The 20772-nt window shown below is 53.1% G+C and overlaps 6 protein-coding genes across 6 annotated transcripts; 3 read left to right on the forward strand and 3 right to left on the reverse strand.

The window, feature by feature from the left end:
• Nucleotides 1-74: 74 nt before the first annotated feature.
• On the forward strand, nucleotides 75-1241 carry J4E83_008173 (uncharacterized protein; the record flags this gene model as incomplete). The annotated part of the gene is made up of 1 exon (XM_049335070.1): nucleotides 75-1241. One exon carries the CDS (start codon nucleotides 75-77, stop codon nucleotides 1239-1241), a length of 1167 nt encoding a protein of 388 aa, XP_049185914.1.
• Nucleotides 1242-4126: 2885 nt separating this feature from the next.
• Nucleotides 4127-5632, reverse strand: J4E83_008174 (uncharacterized protein; the record flags this gene model as incomplete). Its single annotated transcript, XM_049335071.1, has 1 exon — nucleotides 4127-5632. The coding sequence occupies one exon, from the start codon at nucleotides 5630-5632 to the stop codon at nucleotides 4127-4129; it is 1506 nt and encodes a 501-aa protein (XP_049185915.1).
• A 218-nt stretch (nucleotides 5633-5850) lies between these two features.
• On the forward strand, nucleotides 5851-6938 carry TPC1 (mitochondrial thiamine pyrophosphate transporter; the record flags this gene model as incomplete). Its single annotated transcript, XM_049335072.1, has 3 exons — nucleotides 5851-5883; nucleotides 5956-6008; nucleotides 6056-6938. The coding sequence occupies 3 exons, from the start codon at nucleotides 5851-5853 to the stop codon at nucleotides 6936-6938; spliced, it is 969 nt and encodes a 322-aa protein (XP_049185916.1).
• A 2150-nt stretch (nucleotides 6939-9088) lies between these two features.
• On the forward strand, nucleotides 9089-9946 carry J4E83_008176 (uncharacterized protein; the record flags this gene model as incomplete). Its single annotated transcript, XM_049335073.1, has 1 exon — nucleotides 9089-9946. One exon carries the CDS (start codon nucleotides 9089-9091, stop codon nucleotides 9944-9946), a length of 858 nt encoding a protein of 285 aa, XP_049185917.1.
• Nucleotides 9947-10510: 564 nt separating this feature from the next.
• Nucleotides 10511-15750, reverse strand: J4E83_008177 (uncharacterized protein; the record flags this gene model as incomplete). The annotated part of the gene is made up of 5 exons (XM_049335074.1): nucleotides 10511-11086; nucleotides 11138-13216; nucleotides 13505-13972; nucleotides 14024-15492; nucleotides 15546-15750. 5 exons carry the CDS (start codon nucleotides 15748-15750, stop codon nucleotides 10511-10513), a joined length of 4797 nt encoding a protein of 1598 aa, XP_049185918.1.
• An 814-nt stretch (nucleotides 15751-16564) lies between these two features.
• On the reverse strand, nucleotides 16565-19669 carry J4E83_008178 (uncharacterized protein; the record flags this gene model as incomplete). The annotated part of the gene is made up of 4 exons (XM_049335075.1): nucleotides 16565-16613; nucleotides 16669-18947; nucleotides 18995-19120; nucleotides 19430-19669. 4 exons carry the CDS (start codon nucleotides 19667-19669, stop codon nucleotides 16565-16567), a joined length of 2694 nt encoding a protein of 897 aa, XP_049185919.1.
• Nucleotides 19670-20772: the final 1103 nt, after the last annotated feature.

A 20772-nucleotide genomic window follows, 5' to 3' on the forward strand; every position in this document is an offset into this window, starting at 1 on the left:
CCAGTAGGCGCTATAACTTAGACATCCACAGTCCTTATCCACACATCACCGTAGTGATCGCCCATCATCCAGAGATGCCCGAACCTAGCTCAACAGACGACGACCTCCTTGCCCGCCTCAATGCGCTCAAGACATCCTCCGTCAGCCTAGATACCAACTACAGCGCTTCGATAGCACCTAGGAGTCCTCCCAAACCCACCGATGACCTCGCCGCTCGCTTCGCACGTCTTGGTAGCGCGTCTCCCTCAGGCTCGCCACAGCCGTCACGTACAACGTCCACGAACAATGCCGGCGCACCGGTCGCAGCACCGGGGGCACCGAGCTACCTGGAATGGATAGCCCAAGGCGTAGGAGGCTCGAATGTAGACTTTAACGAGGAAGATGAAAAGAGCCTAGAAGAGTTACTGGGTGAGCTAAACGGCGCCGTCGGCTATCGGAAGGACTGGGATGTGTCCAAGGAAGAACAACAAGATGTTGGAAAGCTATTGAAAGACATGCGCAAAATACTTCCGGAAGTGGTGAATAATAGGGCACAAGGGCCGCAGAGTGGGCGTACAAAATCTGAGCAGCCATCGAAGGAGGAGTTGACGGACTGGGAGAGCATCGAAATCAACGTAGGAAGTGGAGAGGTCGGTGGAGCCAGGGAAGACACAGAAAGTGGAGATGAGGAAGATGAAGATGGCAAGAAGAGAACCGAGGACGACGAGGCAGATGATGTGATTGCGAGAGTCATGGCAGAACTGGAAATTAGCAAGAAATACGATCCCCCTTCTCCTCCGTCAGAAGACGATAATTCAGAATCGGGAGACCAGAAGAATGCATCAACGGCAGATACCACAGACGGCGGCTTCACACTGCCTTCCGCACCGAATACCCTCCCCGAAGACGACTTTGCCAGCAGTCAAGCCATCGAAGATGCATTCACCGCACGCCTGGCCGCTCTAGCAGCACCTTCTCCATCACAAACAGATTCTCTCGGCCTGCCTTCCGCCCCATCTTTCGCGCCAAGGAACAAGCCGCCGGTGTCTACCAATCTACAAAAACAGGTCGATGACGAGATTGACACATGGTGTATCATTTGTCAAGACGATGCGACACTGAAATGCCTGGGCTGTGATGGTGATTTATATTGCCAGAATTGTTGGATGGAAGGGCACCGAGGGGAGTCTGCTGGGTTCGAGGAGAAGAGACATAAAGCCGTCTTGTATAAAAAGAAGAAGAAACAACAAGCTGCAGCGTGAGAGAGCCAAGTCGGATCCGTGACATACTGCTCTTTTGGGATTGAACATGGCATCCAAGATAGACACAAGTGGCATTGCTTAGTGTCTCAGAGTCGACAATCTGAAAACAGGAATACGAGATAGGATGTGTACAAGGTGTCCTGGACAGTCACATTCGCTCTTGGAGGAATATGGAACCTCTAGTTCTCACCGAAGAAGTGTGGCAATATTTCCTTGAGCAAAACGCGAGGAATTCCTTACTTATCCCGTGGGAACGGGCAAACGGGCTTCGCTTTAAAGAAGCTTCAGTCTCCTCGGCGTATGCCATCGCGGCACCGGGAATGGAGCACATGGTAGTACGATACCTGAAAGCATGATGCTGTGTCATTTCGAACACTCTGCCACTCGGTTTTCTCGGAGCTAGCGATGAGACGCTCTTCCGAATATACCCCAAACCAGCCTATGGGGGTACACCTCGCGAAGACAAGTCAGCTAGTCATTCTGGCTCAAATAAAGCGCCACGTTCCAAGTCAATCAACATCAATCGCATTCTACAAAGAATACTTAGGGTAGGAGTAGACCTTAGCTTAGTAATTGTCTAGTTATTAAGGTTTCGAGTATGTATACTGTAAACCACAACTCGATTCACTATTATCTACTCAGTTCTTGGATTCACTGGAGATTGGAAGGAGCGACGCTGTCTGGTCGCACCTTCCAGGTTCGTTCTCCAGGGCTCTCCCCTCTACTAAAACAACGCTAGCGGGTGTTAGTCTGTGCCACCACCTCCCTCAGTCGGAATCAATACATTGACTACATCTCCTCGACCACACTATCTCTGTTACGGGACCTCGAATTGCTCAATAACTTTACCGATTTTCCCCATCTCCTCGCTACTTCGAAGGAAACTCCAAAACCTCGTAATGGCGGAACCTGGGAGTCGTGCCTCTGACATGTAACACAACAGTGTCTTGTCTGTCTACCTGCCAGCTAACCGATCCTTCCAGTACTTCGCGCAACGCCGACTCGTCACCTCTTCTGCGTCTTCCAGCTGAGCTACGGAACCAAATCTACGGGTGCGGAGATCCTGCCCATCACAATACGAACGGCCTAGGCTAACATCTTGTGCCTCAATTAGATACGTACTAAGCGGCCGTGTTTACAACGTTCAAGCTGACGGTCGCGTCAATGGACAACCGCTGAGTTTACTACTCGCTTGCAGTCAAACCTACCATGAGACTGCCAAGTTGCCATATCTCGGACTGAACCTCTTTTCTTTCAACTCTCTCCTCGATTTCCAGATGTTTAAAATGCGACTCTCGGCCTCACAGCTCGACGAAATCCAGACCGTACAGCTCAACGCATGGGAACATACTCTGCCGTGGTACTCGAGTGGGGAATGTCAAATCATCTGTGGTTCTCTTTACCTGGGCGGGCTGCGCGGATTACGAACTGTCTATGTTGAGGAGCCACTGATATCAAAGGAAGATAAAGTACAAGGATTACGGCAGTGTAATGAGTTCCGAGCGTTTGTGAGAACACTCAAGAATTATTTGGACCGTACGACTAAAACCGTGGTGATAGTACCTAGGAAGCTATAGCTGTTCAGGCCCGAGTAAGGCAAATCATGGCCGTCGATGATGGGGATGAGAAGAAGAAGAAGTAGGATGTAGTTGGGTTGCTGAGTTAGCATGTTGAATAGTGACATAGACTGATCTCGTTGCACACGTCCAGATGATGCGGTCTCAAGGCGCGGACACTTGCTCGTCACTTCAGCGTGGCTTCCGGATTTTTAGCTCGGGAAATACCGTGAACGGCACTTGGGGCAGGTGAGCGAGCGATCTGCTTGAGGCTAGCGTAATAGACCCTGGCTTTCTCTCCTAGTAGTCCTAGCTGTGTGAATTACCTTGTGCTCCCCACGTCTTTCCCCGTGCTATACTACTTCGACACTCTGAGTAGCCGACAATGGCAGATATGGAACGCACGACCGACGCACGCTTGCTCATGTAAGTACCGAAACACTGCACCGCAGGTGTGTAAGAGCCATTCACCATGCCAAGCTAACCTCAACAGATACATGCGCAACACTGCCGAGTCCCCACTTTTGCGCCTACCCGGAGAAATCAGAAACCACATTTACGAACACGTCCTCGGCCAACGCACGTATGCACTTTGGGTATATTCCTTCAAAGCCACATACACGCATCGAAATGACCTCGCTCTCCTGCGCGTCTGCCGCAAAGTCTACGACGAAGCAAAGCTCCTTCCCTTTTCGCTCAACACATTCTGCTTCCCCCATTTTCTCAAATCATACCACACTCTCATGCTGGGGCTTGATGCAACGGAACGTCAGCTCATCCGCACGGTTCGCATAACGTTCTATTTAAGAGAAGCTGAGAGACTCGTTGCGGATCTGCATGAGTGCCGGCTCGATTCCTTGTCGCAAGTCTTTCCAGCAGTGCGGTCTGTACATCTCCATGTGGGCTGCGGGGATTTCGATCCGACGAGATTGGAACAGGCAGTGATGAGTATTGGAAAGCGGGTACAGAGCGGTCTGAACGAGGGTGTTGACCTGGAAATCACTCGCGCTAAATATTGATCAGAGCATCGTGGTGGGAAGCATCGTCGGTCGTGCTCAGGATCAGGTTACCCAGGAATCGCAAAGAAGGTTTCTTTTTGCGTCATGATGCCGTCTTGATACTGACTGTGCATTGAAGTCAGGTGGTAACCAAAGGCTACTCAAAGTCCATCTTCACAGCTTTCGAGACTGAACTGTTTTCTGTAGCGCAAGGGGCATGGGTGTTAGCTTCCACGCATGCTAACCATTGACTGATTCCAACAAGAAACCCAAGTTCCGAAGCACAGCCATATCCATACTGCGCAACCTAGACAACTGGACACCCCCACCATCATTTCACGGCATGCCTAACCACACCTTCAGCGACCCATTTCCCCTCAAACTTCTCTTCCAGCACCCTCAGCTTACTAAAGAAAACATCGTCATCCACGTACGCCCCCTTCAGCCAACGCTCACCCTTTGTAGCATCGAAAGCCTTCCTAGCATGCAACACCCGCCTGTTATCGAAGATGACACACTCCCCCTCATTCAACCTGTACTCATACAAATTCTCCTCCGCACTAAGCAGGTTCTCGTACGCGTGCGAAGCAGCAATGAAGGAGCGAAGCGACGTGGAATTGCCGCTGCCGATACGCGCTTCGAAGGGCCCCTGGAAAGGTGGAGACCAGTTTATACGGCGGATGGCGAGGTTGGCAGGGTCGCTGTAGTTTGGATAGGCGAAGGTTTCAATCACTGGCCGGGTGAAGTGGTAATGGTAGGTCGGGTGATGGTAGTGGTATGTTACGGGGAAGGTACATAGCGTTCTGAAGTGCCCCTCTGACTGCCGCCGAAGTTGGTGTGCTGCGGCGAAGGAATCAGAGAAGAAGGATTCGCCACCTGGGGTACGTGCTCGCAGGGAGTGCAGGAGTTGCAGATGCGGGGGGTTGGATGTGTATAGCAAGTCCATATGGAGACCGAGGTAGTCGGGTGTGTAGGCTATGTTTTCGGCTTTGGGTTTTGAGCGGACGTCCCATGTTCGGCCATAGAAAGTGTCTTTGAGGGTACCGATGCGGGAGGCGAGGGCTACGACGGATTCCTCGGATTCGGGCACGTTCTTGATGAAGAGGAGGCCGTAGCGGTTCAGGTGGGTGAGAGCTTCGAAGAGGGTTTCGTCTTGGGACATGTAGGTGTCGTAGTCGAGCCACTTATTGTCTTTTACGATCCTGTTCTTGTCCCAGAACACTCTGTCATCGTGTCGCACTCCGCCACGTAGCTCGATCTCTGTGTTGAATGCGCGACGTAGCCAGTCGATGGAATGCCGTGTACGGTGCTCCGGACCGAAGCCTTTGACGTCTGTCTTCCATTGAAGCTCGATAGAGACTCCCTTCTCTTCATCCACTACTGTCTTGCAGCTACCTTCTAGATCTTCGGGTATATCTGACGTCTGGAAGCGCTTGTTTTTGCTGTCAGGGTCCATGCATTTCGTACACGTGCAGCTGTCGCGAAGGAACGCAGCGTCGAAGATCTTGGGCTCTCCATCGATGTTCACCGCGATTCTCTTCGCTGGGCTACCGTCAAGCTGGCCAATGTTGGATTCATCATGAACGAGAAGTTCCTGCTCTTTCGATTGTCTCAGCTCTTGCTCCTGTTGCTGTTGCAGCTGTTCCTGGCGTTTGGTTGGCCGAAAAGGGCCATGTGTAGCGGGGCTCCAATCAGCATGCTCGGCCGGCTTAGGTGATCGCCAGAACGAGTTGAAGAAGAAACGCCGTCTCTGAACAGCAATAGCAATCCTGCGAGAAGTGGTGACTTGCAATCTCAGACTCCGTAGCGGTATTCTGGTGGTGATGGTGAAAGACATGGTCGGCCGCAGCTGTTGGCAGTGACGGGACACGGCGGGGTTCCTTGCTTTTCAACGTCAGGGAGCGAGCGTGGTGGAAACAATCAACCCGTAAACCGAGGTCTCTACTACCCTTTGCCCGGCACGTTTGCAATTACAGGTGTCCTACCGAGAATCGGCGGTGGGTAGCTAATTACGCGCGGACACATAGCACGTGTCTCAATCGACGCGCTGGGCGCATGTCTGAGGGTGTCGCACAGCTGAAGCATGAGGTAGGAGCTTGTCTATCTTCACCGTTTACCGACACGATATGCTCGCAGAGGCAGGGCTAATATGACTGGCAGGGCTCCCAGCGACAGGTTGTCGTCGCAGGTGCGGTGGCAGGCCTGGTGTCGCGGTATGTCTAATCTCCCTTGTTCGCGCACATGGCTGACATTGCGACAGCTTCGTGATAGCTCCCCTCGACGTCATAAAGATCCGCCTGCAACTCCAAATCCACTCACTCTCCGACCCGTTCAGCGTTCGCAATGTCCAAGGACCCGTCTACAAAGGAACATTGGGCACCCTCAAACAGATTCTTCGCGAAGAGGGTGTCACGGGGCTATGGAAGGGCAACATACCTGCGGAGCTCATGTACTTGACGTACGGTAGCGCCCAGTTCTCTGCCTACACGTACATATCGCATTGGCTAGAGACCATTCCGCCGCCATATACGCTTCCCAGCTCAGTCGCGAATTTCCTCAGCGGAGCCAGCGCGGGTGCCGCTGCGACGACGGCGACATACCCGCTCGATCTTCTTCGCACGCGGTTCGCTGCGCAAGGCAAAGACCGCGTCTATACCTCCATCATCGCGTCTCTCAAGCACATCGCGCACCATGAAGGACCCAGAGGCTTCTTTCGCGGTCTCGGCGCAGGCGTGAGCCAGATTGTGCCGTACATGGGCCTCTTTTTCGCTAGCTACGAAAGCTTGAAGCCCATAACCGCCTCTTCTCCCATACCACTGCCACTCGGAAGCTCGGATGCCGTCGCCGGTGTCATCGCGAGCGTTCTCTCCAAAACAGCCGTCTACCCGCTCGATACCACGCGCAAGCGACTTCAAGTCCAAGGGCCGATGCGCGAGCGATACGTTCATCGGAACATACCGACATATACCGGCGTCATCAGTACCATTGCGCATATATGGAAGCACGAAGGCAGACGGGGAATGTACCGTGGGTTGACGGTCAGTCTTCTGAAAGCTGCGCCAGCCAGCGCTGTTACAATGTGGACATACGAGCGGGCCATGGGCCTCATGCTCGCTTTTGACGAAAAGCACAAAGACGATTGAACATCGGGATTCTAATATGCATGGGTCGGCGTTGAGATACCAAATGCTCCTTCTTAATATATTTCATTTCTCAAATCAAGATACATCACAACCCAACCTCTTCGCGCGACTAGGTCAGATTCCCAAATTCTCCCTCTCTGCCCGTCCACGTTACCTTCATCATCGGCTGCTCTAGAAAATTCTCGACACCCCTCTTCGTCGTCGCTTCGCCCCACCCTCTCCGTCGCAATGTCTGCTGCAGTATGAAGGCCAGATCTACGTTGTTCACAGCTATCTCCAACGTCTCGCCTTTGGAACCTGGTATCACGAACTCTAGATATAGTCGTTGGGCGTCGCGGGCGGTCATGTAGAATGGTGTCCATAACGGTCCTGGTGGTGGACGCTGAAGTAGCTGTGGGCGAGCGTGAGAGACATCTCTAGCGACGGATGGGTCATGAAGAGGTGGCGTTGTATTGGCCTGAAAGCTGGAATGGTTGATGCGCCTGGTATCAAAGTCGGGATACTCGTTGCGTAACTTTTCTTCCAACTTGGCGAGTTCTTCTTGCATCTTGATGTTTTGGTTGCTGAGTAGCCAGTTCGTGTGGTTTAGTCCTTCGATCTTTTCTTGGTTTTCACGGGCGAGAGCCTCGAGAGCTGCTAGACGCGCGTCTGTGGACATTATAATCTAGGATGTTCTGACGAGCCAGGGGTGTATGTTAGAGAAATGACGGGAATCATAGCGATGCTGGTTTTGGATCATGCACATTGGGTCTATTTATCACCTACGATAGTATGAGGGATTCAAGAGTAAGAGTGACAATTCGATCTAGTGGTACGTGAATCATGAGAGGAGGTGGTCTATGTCCGATCATCCAAGTTACAAATTGAAATCGTAGCGTGAAGTTGGCTTCGCAGTTTAGGAATGTGCTCTTCCTGGAAGAACTAGCAAACCTTCGATGTTGGAAACGAATTGATATAAAACCCCCGCGGCGATGTCTGCTACTGACACATGAACAACGACTCCACAAAACGCTACGTAGTTAACCCCTACCTAGGCAGTCTCTTGCCGTTACTCCGAATGCTGACTGTGTTATAGTAAATCAAAACGCACACATACATTTCCCCACTGTCACATCAAGCCTACCTCCAGCAACGAGTCCGCATTGAACTCAACAACGAACTACACTTGTGTCAACAAAAGTCCGAAGCAAAGATCCACAGCATGTCAAATCAAGGCTGGATCTGTAAGGACTGCGGGGCTGTGAATTACCATAATGAATGGCATTGCGAGGTGTGCACTCAAGTCTAATACTGTCAAGAGAAGTGGATATTGGAACGTCTTACGGAGTTGGAATCGATAGAAACAAACATCTTCCACATTCAGTTCTACAGTATGACTTGAGTGATAAACAGTGAAGAACTCAGATATTCGGCTCCATACCACGCTATGCTCCATCACTATTTCTTCAAACTCGAAAGGAAGGTGTGATTGAGGAGAGCAGGAAGGGAATGTTCGTCCCGATCACCACCATAAAGCTGCCGAGCTATTCCTCGCTGATATTACTGAGCACAGAGACGACCACTGCAATCGATGCAGCATACATGCATAAGCTAACATTGGAATACTCTCAGGAGCTAACCACTATAGGAAGCAAGGCAATATGTGGGTATGCCAAGAATCACCTAGACATCTACCAACCACTTCACACGACCCCGAAAACTTAGCAACCCTTCGCTACCGATTATCCATACCCCCGACGTACATAACCAAAATTACCCGCGAAAAGATCTTAGGCTCCAGCGCAATGTCCAGAAGAATATGGCGATGCGGCTCTCACGGCATCGACCCCCGCTAGCCTACCCTTTTGGAACCCGTGCCGCACCTTAGTAGGTCCTTGCCCCTGGCGAGCTACATCCATTCTTGTCCCAAACTTGGACTATTGTACCCGACCGTACGTTTATCGTTCTACTAGGAATAGAGCTTTGATCGGGTTTGTTCCTATTATCCGTTAATCCTTCCAATAACAAGTACAAATGTCGCTCCCCTGGGCGAGTTTCATACTTTGTCCTGTGGCTTCTCAACCTCACTGAATTACTTACCGGGCCTTTGCTACGATTTCTTCTTCAATTCGATACTGCCGACAGCCTTCCGGCCGTCCCTCGCTCCCAGAATGCGGGTTCTTACTTGGATCACCTGGTTATTCGTTTCCTTGCTTGGAGCTGTTGATGCGGCTGCCAGCGAAACCTCAGGTGTCGTAGAAGTAGACCTAGTCTTCCCGCGCAACGACACATACGCGCCAGCGCCATATGTGCCCATCGTCTTTGCAGTTCGGAACCCCGAACTCGCGACGTTACTTGGTTTGCATCTCAGCTTCCAAGTCTGGAATATAACGAACGGCTCAATCGTCGACGAGGGAAGCTTCGGCGACCACTATCGGGACGGAACCCTCAACTGGACAGACACGTCCAGCTCCGACCCGGAGCTCGTATATCGCCACTACACAGAACTCAACATAGAGGGCAAATGGATGTTAAACTGGTTCCTGCGCTGGTCTAATTGTACATACGACCCTCTTCGGGAAATACATTATCGAGATTCCCAAGGGCAACGCTTCGGCTCAGGCATCAAGTTCACCACGAAGAAGACTGCGCAGGGTATTGATCTTGTCGACGCAACAAAAGACCAGAGTTGCCCTGGAGATCAGGGAATAGCTGTCAACGTCGTGGATACTACGAAAGTTACCGGAGGCTCCTACGGCGTGGGCGAACAGTGCGCAATCTTGGACAATTCAACCGTCACTCCCACTCCTTGCCGAGTCGATATCGATTCTACCGCTGCTTCAAGCATTGCAGCGGCCTTGACGGCAAGTCTCTGCTCTGATGAGAATCTAATGTGGGTTGAGGCTGGAAGGGCTCCAGAGCCAGAGATCAGTTGCCCTGTAGATGAGAGTGCCGCCCAGCAACTCCTCGTCGGGGGTCTAACATGCCTGATGGCTGCGATAGGGGCTTTGGGCTATCTCCTCTTGTAAAAAGATCACGTGTTAAGATGCGGACATAACGCAATGTAATTACACCATGTATATACTTGTTATACAAGCATACTGCCCAACCACCTCATACTCACGTCAAGTATCTTCACACAACAACCAGAAAGCAAGCTTCAAAAAATGAAAATAGAATTCGCAATCCTACTAAAACACACCACAAAAACTGGATATAGATGGGAACGAAGAGTCGAGTCGGGTTATCATATCCGTAACAAACGCCGCCAGCGCCCATCTCGAAGAGAGAGAGAGAGGAGGGGGAGGGAAAGAGAAGAAACCCCCCCACCGATAGTTGTGCTGTGCGAAGACACGCCTTGTGCTGCACATGGCACCCACCCAGCCACCCCTTCCAAACGCGTGAACGCGGGAAACATGCAAAACTGAAACGAAGCCAGAAGGAATCTGTAGAATACCAGGCCTTTTCGTCCGCTCGCATTCTGGCATTCAAGTCCCGCCACACCACACAAAAGAACGCCAGGCCAGAAACGCAAGAACATGCGTTGCCAATCACCCCGCCGCATAGTCTTTGCGAACAAAAGGATAAAGCGCCTAGTCGAGACCGTCTGCGCCATCCATGTCCACATCTTCATTATCGGCCACCTTCCTGGGCTCTTCGAGATCCTTCTTGAACGCCGCCTTTTTGGCGTCTACGTCGTCCCGGCTGAGGTCCTTCATCCAGGTGTTGTTCCTGACGAGAATATCCTGGACCCTCTCTCTTCGCTCGTCGTTGAGCTTCTTGTACTCTTCAGCTGGGTTGGGGACGGCCTCGCTGAGACCCGCGCGCACGGCGTCTGGTTGCAGGAAGTACTGGACACCACCTGTGCCGAAGGGTTCGCTGTTGATGAAGGTCATGATGTAAGCAGCGGGGCTGATGGAGACGGTGATCTTGTCGCTGTGCTTGACGTGGTCGAAGCGTTCTTCCTCGGTGAGATCTTCGGCTCGAGCGAGGCGCTTCTTGAGGTACGGGTAGTTGACACGGGAGAGGTCGACTTCTTCGGTGGGTTCCACGGCCATGTACGAGGCGACGTATGCTCGCCAGCGCTTGATCCGGTCGAGCGTGGTGAAATCAAAGGTCGGGTCGTCCTTCTTGAAAAGCCGCACGTGCGCCCACATCTTGGCGGGGTTCTGTAAAAACATCAATACAAGATTCATAGAAGGGGGGTGATGTTGGCTTACGTAGGTGATGCGGTAGGTGTCAGCGTCCTTGGCGAGCTTCTCCACAGCCTTGCGATAGCTAATCTCGTTCTTGTGAGTTGTGGTATCGTTGACGCGATCCTTTCTGAAGAGGTTGTAGATATCAAGGCTCTTATCCTTGTTATCATGACTGACAACAGCAAGAGCGAATCGAACAAGCGAGCTCAGGAGCCTGTCGAACGAGTACAACTGCCACCCGATCTGCAAATAGTACCTTCGTAAAGTCTCCTCGATAAAGTTCATCTCGACTTCGCCAGAGATTTGATCCTGGAACATTTCGAGAAGCTGTTGGTAGTAGTTCGCTGATGGCGATGTGTCCTTGAAGAAGTCGTCGGGCTGCTTGTCGAGCATCTTGAGCTTCTGCGCTGCCTTTGGCTCCTTGGCGCGCGCGATGACTTCTCGTACCTCCTCTTCGCTATCCTTGAGCTTCAGCAGCCTCTCGTAGAGCATGACGAACATGCGGAAGAAGCAGTAAATCGAAGCGTTGGAGTACATGTTGTACTCTACACGTTGGTAGGGCTCTTCGTGTTCGAACTCTCTGTCGCCGAAAGGCGTGGGAGCATCGGTATATTCTACCCATTGCCTCTCTGGCCGATCTACGCGGGGATTGGAGTTTGAGCTATCACCAGCAGCCTCCTCGTCCATAGCGGATGCATCCGGGGTACTGTCCCGACTTGCCGACGCAACACTGTCTTCCTTGTCCTTCCGTGACTTGTTGTTGGGATCGAGAACATTGCGGCGGAGGTCCCCCTTCTTCATTTTCTGCGAGCGTTGGGAAACATCGTCGTCTGGAGAGGGCGTGTCCTCGCCGGAATCGTTTGGCGTATCGCGCGGTGAGGTCTGTACCCGCTGCTCGAACTTGGCGGAATCGATACCAAAGAATAGAGGAACAAACTCTTTGATAAAAGGCACGACCTTTGCAAAGTCTGCGCTGTTGTTGTTGTCCGCAAAAGTGAGCATCAATCGAGCCACGTCGAAGAGTACCTCTTCATCCCGGAAGGAAAAGGCAAACTGGTAGTCCGGCTGCGATATCTCTTGGATCTGCTGGAGGCGCTTCTGCTCTTCGTATCTGACCTGGATCTCGTTCGTGAGGGACTTAGGCTGGAACTGTCGCTTGTCGGCCTGCTTGACGGTGATGCTCTGGTGATCCAGCGACTTCCAGAAGATCTTCTGGGTCTGATCGCGCCAGACCTTTTCCCATTCACGCTGAGCGGCCTTCCAATCCTCGAGTTTGGTCTTCAAGCGGTGGAGAAGTACGGGAACGACGCTCCAGGGCATTTGGAACAGTTCCTTAATCACGTCCTTTCCCCTGTCACGGCCATAGATCTTCATAATGACACGTTTGTAGATCGTCTCACTCTGTCCACCAAGTCCAGGTGGCAATGTGAATCCCTGTCTGTCCTCCGGCTTCATCGTGAGCAGCTGGTTGGCGATAGGCTCCAACTGCTGGATCGTGCGACTGCAGGCCTCGATGTTGAAGTCATAGTCGTGGCGCTCTTCCTCGATTCTGTGCAAGCCCTCCTCGAAAGTATTCTTGCGATGGGCAACGAAACCAGAATCCTCGGAGGCCCAGGTCGGATGAGATGCCCACTCGTCGTTCAGAACAGATCTGCAGAGCTCGTCGCGTCCACTACACACACGTTCTCGTTCGCGCCTTGGGAGCAAGCGATAGCTAGGGCCAAGACTGCGGCAGTTCGATAATGAGACACGCGAGTTGACAATCTTAGGGCGGTACTTTTGCTGCTCTTCGTCCTCGCCCATGAACTTCTTGAACCAAGCATAGAGTTCCTGATTTCCGCCGATGAAAGATCCGGCGCGAGACAGTAGCAGCTGCTTGTCGATTAAGTCTTGCGAGTAGAGGTTGCAGAGCTTCAAGAACTCGTTCATCGTGTTCTTGTTTCCAATGAACTTCTTGACGCGGTCAAAGAAAGCAAGCTCATCCTGGCTGGGTGTTGTGGTGGTCGTCGGTGGCATTGGCTCAGGTAGCGCAGGAGTCAGAGTGGGTGATACCGGTGGTCCATCGGGAATTGCCTGCTTTGCGCCATGACCGGTCTTTGCGCGCTTCAACATGTTAGTTGATGGTCTTTTGTGGTCCTCTATTGCATTCGAAGGGAGGCCCATTTTCATCTCTGGTTGGAAGAGAGCTAGAAAGAACCCCACCATCAAACATAGTGATGACAGTCTTGATGACAATGCTTGTGATTTGGTGGGGTTGAAATGGAAATAGAATGTGACCAAAGAAAAGAATTGAAAGGGTTGGGCCAGAGGACCATGGAGATGCACGTCCCTCTATAAAGAAAAACAACGTGACCTAACCCGGCCCGTTATAGTGTAGAATCATGTACGTACCTTGTTGACATTGCCCTGGTTGTATCCGCCCCGAACGTTCGAGGTTGGCATTTCTTGCGACATGGGCGCGGGCATCGGCGCAGCCACAGGGCCTTGTCGCTCGCGCTTCCTCTTGTTGTCGCGGTTCGCTGTAGGTGTAGGTGCGAAGTTGCCCATCGGAGGCAATCGAGATGTATCGGCGCGTCCGGGCGTTTGTTGGTTTGCAGCGGCTCCGTATCCTGATTCACCTCGAACATTGCTGAGCATGACTGCGTCTTCAGCCGCGTTCTTGGCGGCCTGTTGTTGCGCTCTGTGTTGAGCAGCGGACTCTGGAAGGAACTGCTTGAAATCCTCGAGGAGATCTGGCGCGCCACCAAACAGATGAGTGACTTGAGCGTATACGTCCTGAATGGGCTTCGACTCTCTCTGGTACGTCTGTAGTATCTCCAGGAAGTTTTTGTAAATGTCTGGGTGAGCTGCGAATCGGTTCTAGGGTACTATTAGCATTTTGGTTTTCAACCTCACAGTGAAAAATGGTACCTTGATCTTGTTCACGTAGCTAATCGCATGGTTGAACTCTACCGGCCCTCTCTTTTCTGCTGCAGCTCCGCCCATCTGTGGAAGCTGAGCAGCACCGTTCATGGCATGTCCTTGTAACGAGGCACCCGGATCAACGCTGGGTGACATCATTGAGCGGCCAGTAGCAGCAGATACTGCGTTTTGTAACTGCGAAACGCCTCTCTGCTCTTGCTGGTGAGCTAGCGCTGCAGCTCCAGCAGGGTCAGGATGAGGACGCGATGTGACCTCTGGCGAATGAGGCGCTGGGCCCTGCTGTCCTTGGGGACCGTACAATGGCCCTCCGAGAGTACGGTTGTTGGGTGAAAACATCGAATCTTGTCCCTCAGGACCTTGAGCTCTCTGTTGTTGAGGCCATGGGCGTCCTTGGGCAGTCTCGTAGTATGTGCTCTCGTGTTGCGGGCCGTTGTTGCCATTGACAGCACCGCTGCGTGGCGGTGAAAGCGGCCTTGGAGCGGGCATAGTCGATACCATGGTTCCCATGGGCGTGGTGACTCTGATAGCGTTTGGGTCGCCGTTGGTGCCACACTCGATCTTGTAGCCGGGTGGCAGAAAAGTGTTGAAGCCTTGGATCAAGGCCGGATTGCCCGCAAACAGTGTCGATACCCTCTCGATGACGCCTGGGGTATCAATAGCACCACTCTTGAAATCCTTCATGATGTCGAGAAACCGGTTGTACACGTCGGGGTGGTCGGCGAACTGGACCTTGACTTGGTCGAGATAGCTCAAGGCGTCGTTGAGGATGGGCTGCTGTCCCTGGCCCATAGCCATTGATCCTGGAGGGCCAGCAAAAGGCATTAACATCTGGGCCTGGGTAGGTGCCTGTACAGCGTGTTGCATACGCGGTGTAGTCTGTTCGTGCTGCGCGGGCGCATTTCCATACATAGGGCCTGAATTGGGGCCACCCATGGGTGGCGCAAGTGGGTTTGGCCCGTTCATGGGTCCTGACTGGCCAAGCAGACCGTTGGGCCCGTGGATGGTTCGCGTCGATGGTGCGACTGCCACTGGCTGGTGTATTTGGATCGGCCCAGAGTGGTTCTGGTGCGCAGCGTGCTCGCGCTGCTGTCGCTCGTGCAGGTCGCGGTCTCGCTGCTCCGCCTCGCGCTTGACGATGTCTTCTTGCTGGTGCATGGCATGCGACTCCATCTCTCTTTCTCTGTTTTCGCGATCGCGCATCTCGCGCTCTCTGTCGGCGTTGGCTTGCTCCGAAGTCGGCATGTGCTGCTGCTGCTGTTGTAGGGTTTGCGAGATGCCCGGTAGTGAGTATGGAGGGGCTTGAGGGCCTTGGTGAGCTTGCGCGCCCGCGTCGGACGATGGCGGTCGCTGGGCGGACATGTGGGGCGACGAGTGCTGAGGTTGCGCCGTCAGGCCAGGAAGTGTGGGGAGGTTCTGGTTGTGGGCTGTCGCGGCGTTTGACGAGTAGTAGCCGCCACCTGTGACGGGGTTAGCAATGCGAACAGGCGCGTCGTCCGCCTGTGCTACGTACCAGATGGTGGAGGGAGGACTGGTCCTGGACCCTGGGCGGGTGACGCATGTGAGGGACCCTGGGGCGTCGCGCTGTTTGGCCTGTCATCGGTCTCGACGTCAGCGTGAATCCAATCGAAGGGTGGTGAGAAAAGGAGCTCGCAGGCGTCTTCGCTCATGGTGCCCGTCTGCTGTGGGCAGTGATAGGGAGGCGAGTACGCACCCATAGGGACCCAGAGGCCGTGGCGCCTGGCCTTGACCCTGCTCTGTTTGCTGCTGGCCCTGCCCAGCTGCCGCCGCTTGTGCAGGCGGCCACCCGTCGCGATGCGCTGGATTCATGTCCTCGGCTTTACCAGACGTGCCGGCGATAAGGCAGCTTGCGTAGCCGGTTCCGTAGTCGCGTTGTCGTGTATTGAGCGGATTAGCCTCTGCTGGAGCTCATGGGAGGCTCGTTTCTTCGAGGGGGGTCTGTTGGGCGTGGTGTGGCTCGTAACTGGAACTCAGTCGCCCGCTGTTGATCAGGAGCAAAAGCGCGGCTGGAGCTGGCACGGGGACCCAAGTCGCGCGATTCGGGCGTCGACAGAAGATGGGACGGCGGTCGAGATGTATGCGACAGGCTCGAACGAGTCAAAAAGAACAATAGCGAAAGGGCAGGCTGGTGATGATGCTTCCGCTATCGACACAGGTTCTCGTCAGGGACCACAGATCGGTACAACTGTCGGCCCGCGAGGCGGTGGCAGAAAATCAATCAGCGCGTCATCTAGCCGAGCCACTCGGCCGTCAGCCTTATCAGAGATGCCGCATGCCGAAACCACGTTTACCTGCGTTGGCTTATGGTGTATCTTCACTCGAACCTATACCAGTATCTCACGCGTCTTTTTCAAAATGACGCACCAAAATATGTATTCACTGCATATGACTTCGGTGGGAAGCCAATTCAATCGCACTCGCCCATCCCCACCACAAACGCCTCAAAACAACCAACATAAGAAGACTCGTGATGCTCGTTGTCCATCCCCTTACCCTCCGCTCAATCCTTCATTAGAAGATCCACTGGAAACTCTCAGTAACCTCAAAGCCGACTCTTGACCTGGACGTCACATTAGTAATCTCGCTTACATGAATCAACCAAGTGGCGGACTTACCTGATATCAGCGCTGCTAGCACCGATCAACACTTCAAACGCGCCCTCCTCTGCAATCCAGGCACCTGTCTGACCAAGACTCGTGTCGAAGTATCCCACGGAGTACTTGTCAAATGTCAAGACTACATCCTTCGTCTCACCAGGCTGCAAGAAGACTTTGCCGAAAGCCTGGAGTTCCTTCTCGGGACGAGGAAGCGTCGATTTGACGTCTTTGACGTATGCCTGGATAATCTCATGCGCCGCAAATGAACCCGTGTTTGTGACTGGTACAGTGATGGTAATCTTCCCATCCTCAGAGAGTACCGTGCTGCTAGCACTCGGTGTTCCGTATTCGAAGGTGGTGTATGTGAGACCGTGGCCAAACGCAAAGAGCGGTGCAATCTTGGATCGCTCATAATGCCTGTAGCCCACATAGATACCCTCGCCGTACACAGTCTTCAGGTTCTCGCCGGGCCAATTGTGGTACGCGGGGTTGTCTTCGATGCGGACAGGGAAGGTCGTTGGCAATTTCCCGCTGGGACTGCTGTTTCCGAGCAGCACATCAGCAAGAGCATTTCCAGCTTCCTGACCTTGGTACCATGCTTGGAGAATAGCTGGTGCCTTCTGTACCCATGGCATGGTAATCGGTGTCCCAGATTGGTTGACGATGATGGTGCGTGGGTTGGCGGCTAGAACAGCTTCGATCAGACGATCCTGCGAGCCGTTCTTCGGAAGATCCATCGTTTGCCTGTCATATCCTTCCGACTCCCACTCGGCGTCCAGTCCAACGACTACTACAGCCACATCAGCATCACGCGCTGCGTCCGCGGCTTCTTGTAGACGGTCGATCTTGTCCTCCTCTTGATAGCCGATTCGGCAGCCACCGTAGTCGTGGCGACGGCCTATGACAGAAACCTTGGATGCGGGTCGGACTTCGTTGGTACTCTCAATCAGAATCTCCACAGGCTTGCCCTCTTCGAGATGGATCGACTTGAGCACATCTTCTGAAGCGGAGAACATAGCCTCGCCCTCCTGTATCCAGTCCCAGTTGTCGATGAAAATGTCGCCGTCAATGTACATGCGCCCCGGCCCGACTGACGCAAAGCTGAAGCTGTGGTTTCCGGTTGTCTTCGGTGTGAGTGTGGTCTTGACTTTGAAGGAGAAGTCTGGAAGCAGTTCCATTGGCGCCGAATCCCACAGCCATAGATCTGTGCTGACCTTGTGTTGAACGACCGCCGGCTCACCCTTAAACCTGTCGCCCTTGTAGTATTCTAACCGAACACCAGTCTCACCGTTAGACTGGCAGTATGGTGAAGCAAGCGGTAGCCATTTGGAGCTATCGCAGCCTTGGGCAAATGTGATGTCTCCGTCGAATCGATTTTGGAGACCTTGCCAAGGTGTGACGTTGTAGTAGGGGTTTAGGCCTGCGCTCCCTCCTCCACTGGCAATGGCTCGCTTGACGTTCGGCCCAATCATAGCAATCTTCTTCGCGTTCTTGATGGGGAGTACGCTGTTCTCGTTCTTCAGGAGCGTCAATCCTTCGATACCAGCCTGGAGAATCAGGTTCCGCGTCTCCACGTTGTCAATCGACTGCTCCGGCTCCTCTGGTGTCATGTTGTTCAGTCCCTTGACACGATCGACAAGATAGAGGACTCTGGCGGCGGATTCTTCGATATCACCACGGGTTAGCTCACCCTTCTCCAGACATTCCTTCACTTGGTCGATCTTGCGCCATTTGGACGGCCCGGGCATCTCAACATCAACACCAGCTTTTATTGATGGTGCGGTCGCATATGTGCCCGTCCAGTCGGAGATAATGGCTCCGTTCCACTTCCATTCGCCTCGAAGAATCTCCTTGATCGAGTGCTCATACTCATCCGCGTGAATGCCATTGATCATATTGTAAGCGCTCATGAGCGCCCAGGGTGATGCATCTCGAACAGCTATCTCGAAGGGCTTCAGATAGATCTCACGCAATGGCCGCTCAGCAATGATGGCATCGTACGCCTGCCGCTCAGTTTCTTGCTCGTTCCCGAGAAAGTGTTTGATCGTAGCTGCAACACCCTTGCTCTGAAGACCGCGAACATACGATGCAGCAAGCTTTCCAGTAAGGAAAGGATCTTCCGAATACGACTCAAAGTTGCGACCACCAAGAGGCGACCGGTGCATGCACACGGTAGGCGCAAGCAACACGTGTGCACCACGAGCCTTTGCTTCTTCTCCGAGGTGACGGCCGATCTCCTCAATCATATTCAGGTTCCACGTGGAAGCCATGGATATGCCGCATGGGAATAAAGCGGCCTAGCTTCGTCAGCGTAAGACAAGCAGTGCCAAGCCGGAGTACGTACAGGTGTGCCGTTAGTGAAGAACTCTCCGCGAGCGCCATTGGGTCCATCTGATGTCTTGATTGACGGTATGCCCTTTTCGGGTATGGCTACAGTCCGCCAGAAGTCCGCTCCTGCAAGTAGTGAGATCTGGAATGGTCAGCCCGGCTCCGCTCAAGGCTGCTTCGGCTTTCGAATAGATTAACGAGGTCAGGTGGGATTCTAAGCGATCAGAAAAGCCGTTCATTTTGATTACCGACTTTCGAGAACCAATCCTTCTAGACCTTCTGCTCCAAAAGACGGGCTGAGATAAGGGATTGTGGCTGGGGAATGACTCGTATCCCTACCAGAAAGACGTGTAGGGTAGAGTTGACACCCCCTTCTGCCTCAATCATTCGACATGACTGTATAGAACGCCGAAATTCAAGATATCTGCCACAGAAGTAAAGGCGAACATACCTGTTCCTCTAGAGTCAGCTTCGCCGCAAGTTCCCTCGCCTTGTCGTCCGGCCGCTCCATCGAGAAGATCTTCTTGCCCGCCATCGTTTCGTCTGCCGGGGAAGCCTCCTCAGGAGTCGCAGCAGGCGTCAACGTAGGAGTAACGAGAGTGACTGGTTGGATGTGGATAGCCGCGTGCTTTATGTCGTGCTGTTTGATATCTTCCGTCGGACTAGCGTTTCCAAGGTTGATTGTAGCCATTGCAGATCAACCAGAATTAATCATTCGATAAATCCGGAGCGTTCGAGCGAATTGCCGCGCCTTCTTGCCACTGCAACCGGAGCGGTAACGAGCGAGGGGTTGGACGACGATGCGAACGAGAGAGGGAGGACAAGCTGAAGAATTAGCAGATTCAGAGGCAGTCAATCGAAGTAGATTGTCATCCTTTAGTACTTGCGCAGCGTTGGATGCGACTGTCTCTTGACGCATGGACCCAGGGAAAACGCTCGAGTACCGGATCTATTGGAAACAAGCCTTGTCCTAGTCACGGCTCGCAGGCACGTCGTCTCAGATCTACAAGGTAAGTATTATTGGTCGGCGGGGGCAATCAACCGAAGTTAACGCGCCCGTCTCGATCTGTCAACAGGAGGGAGGCTCATGTGTGATCTCAATCTAGATCCGTTGCAACGGCTTCTTGTGGCGAAATCCGAGAGTAACGCGAAGGGTACGATAGCAATCCTTTGATCCCCACCACGTTGCAGCTTCCTGAGCAAGTAAGAGCCAGACATCCCGCGCAAGTAGGTTGAAGGAGCAGGTGACACGTAGACTAGACATGCAAGTCTACGCCGCGCAGCGAGACATTCGTCTCTCGAGGTAAGCAGCGTGGAGCTTGATTCGTCGCCTACTCTTTGTTGGACAGCTGTGATGGCGGACCTGAACCTCCGAAGCTAGTCTGAAAGGCAGTTGAGCAGCTTCCCAAGCGCACATTAGGCAGTCAAAGGATGATACAGCGCGGTTGCATACCAATCAGTGGTGGGAAATCTCGCAATGAGGTTGTAGCGGCCCGAGAGGCGGGTATGTTAGCGGGAACCCGGGCCAGTGAACCGTCTGCATCCTGGCTTGCATATCACGCTGACGAAGTCTCCGCCTGGGCCAAGCGAGCGTTGATTGTGGTTCATCGAAACCATCGGACGTTGGAAGCAGTGACCAGACCAGAAAGTCGGAATGGAAACATCTGGACGTCGTCTGTTCTTGCCCCGCCAACGCCGCACGTGCACGATGTCGCGGTTGGATCTCAGACACACGAAGATCATTGCGAAGTCTGGCTATCTTCACCGAATTTTCATCTGCGAATCCGTATTTCT

This window comes from Alternaria metachromatica, assembly GCF_023757995.1.
Source record: "Alternaria metachromatica strain BMP 0045 chromosome Unknown scaffold_22, whole genome shotgun sequence".
Classification (NCBI taxonomy): Eukaryota; Fungi; Ascomycota; class Dothideomycetes; order Pleosporales; family Pleosporaceae; genus Alternaria; species Alternaria metachromatica.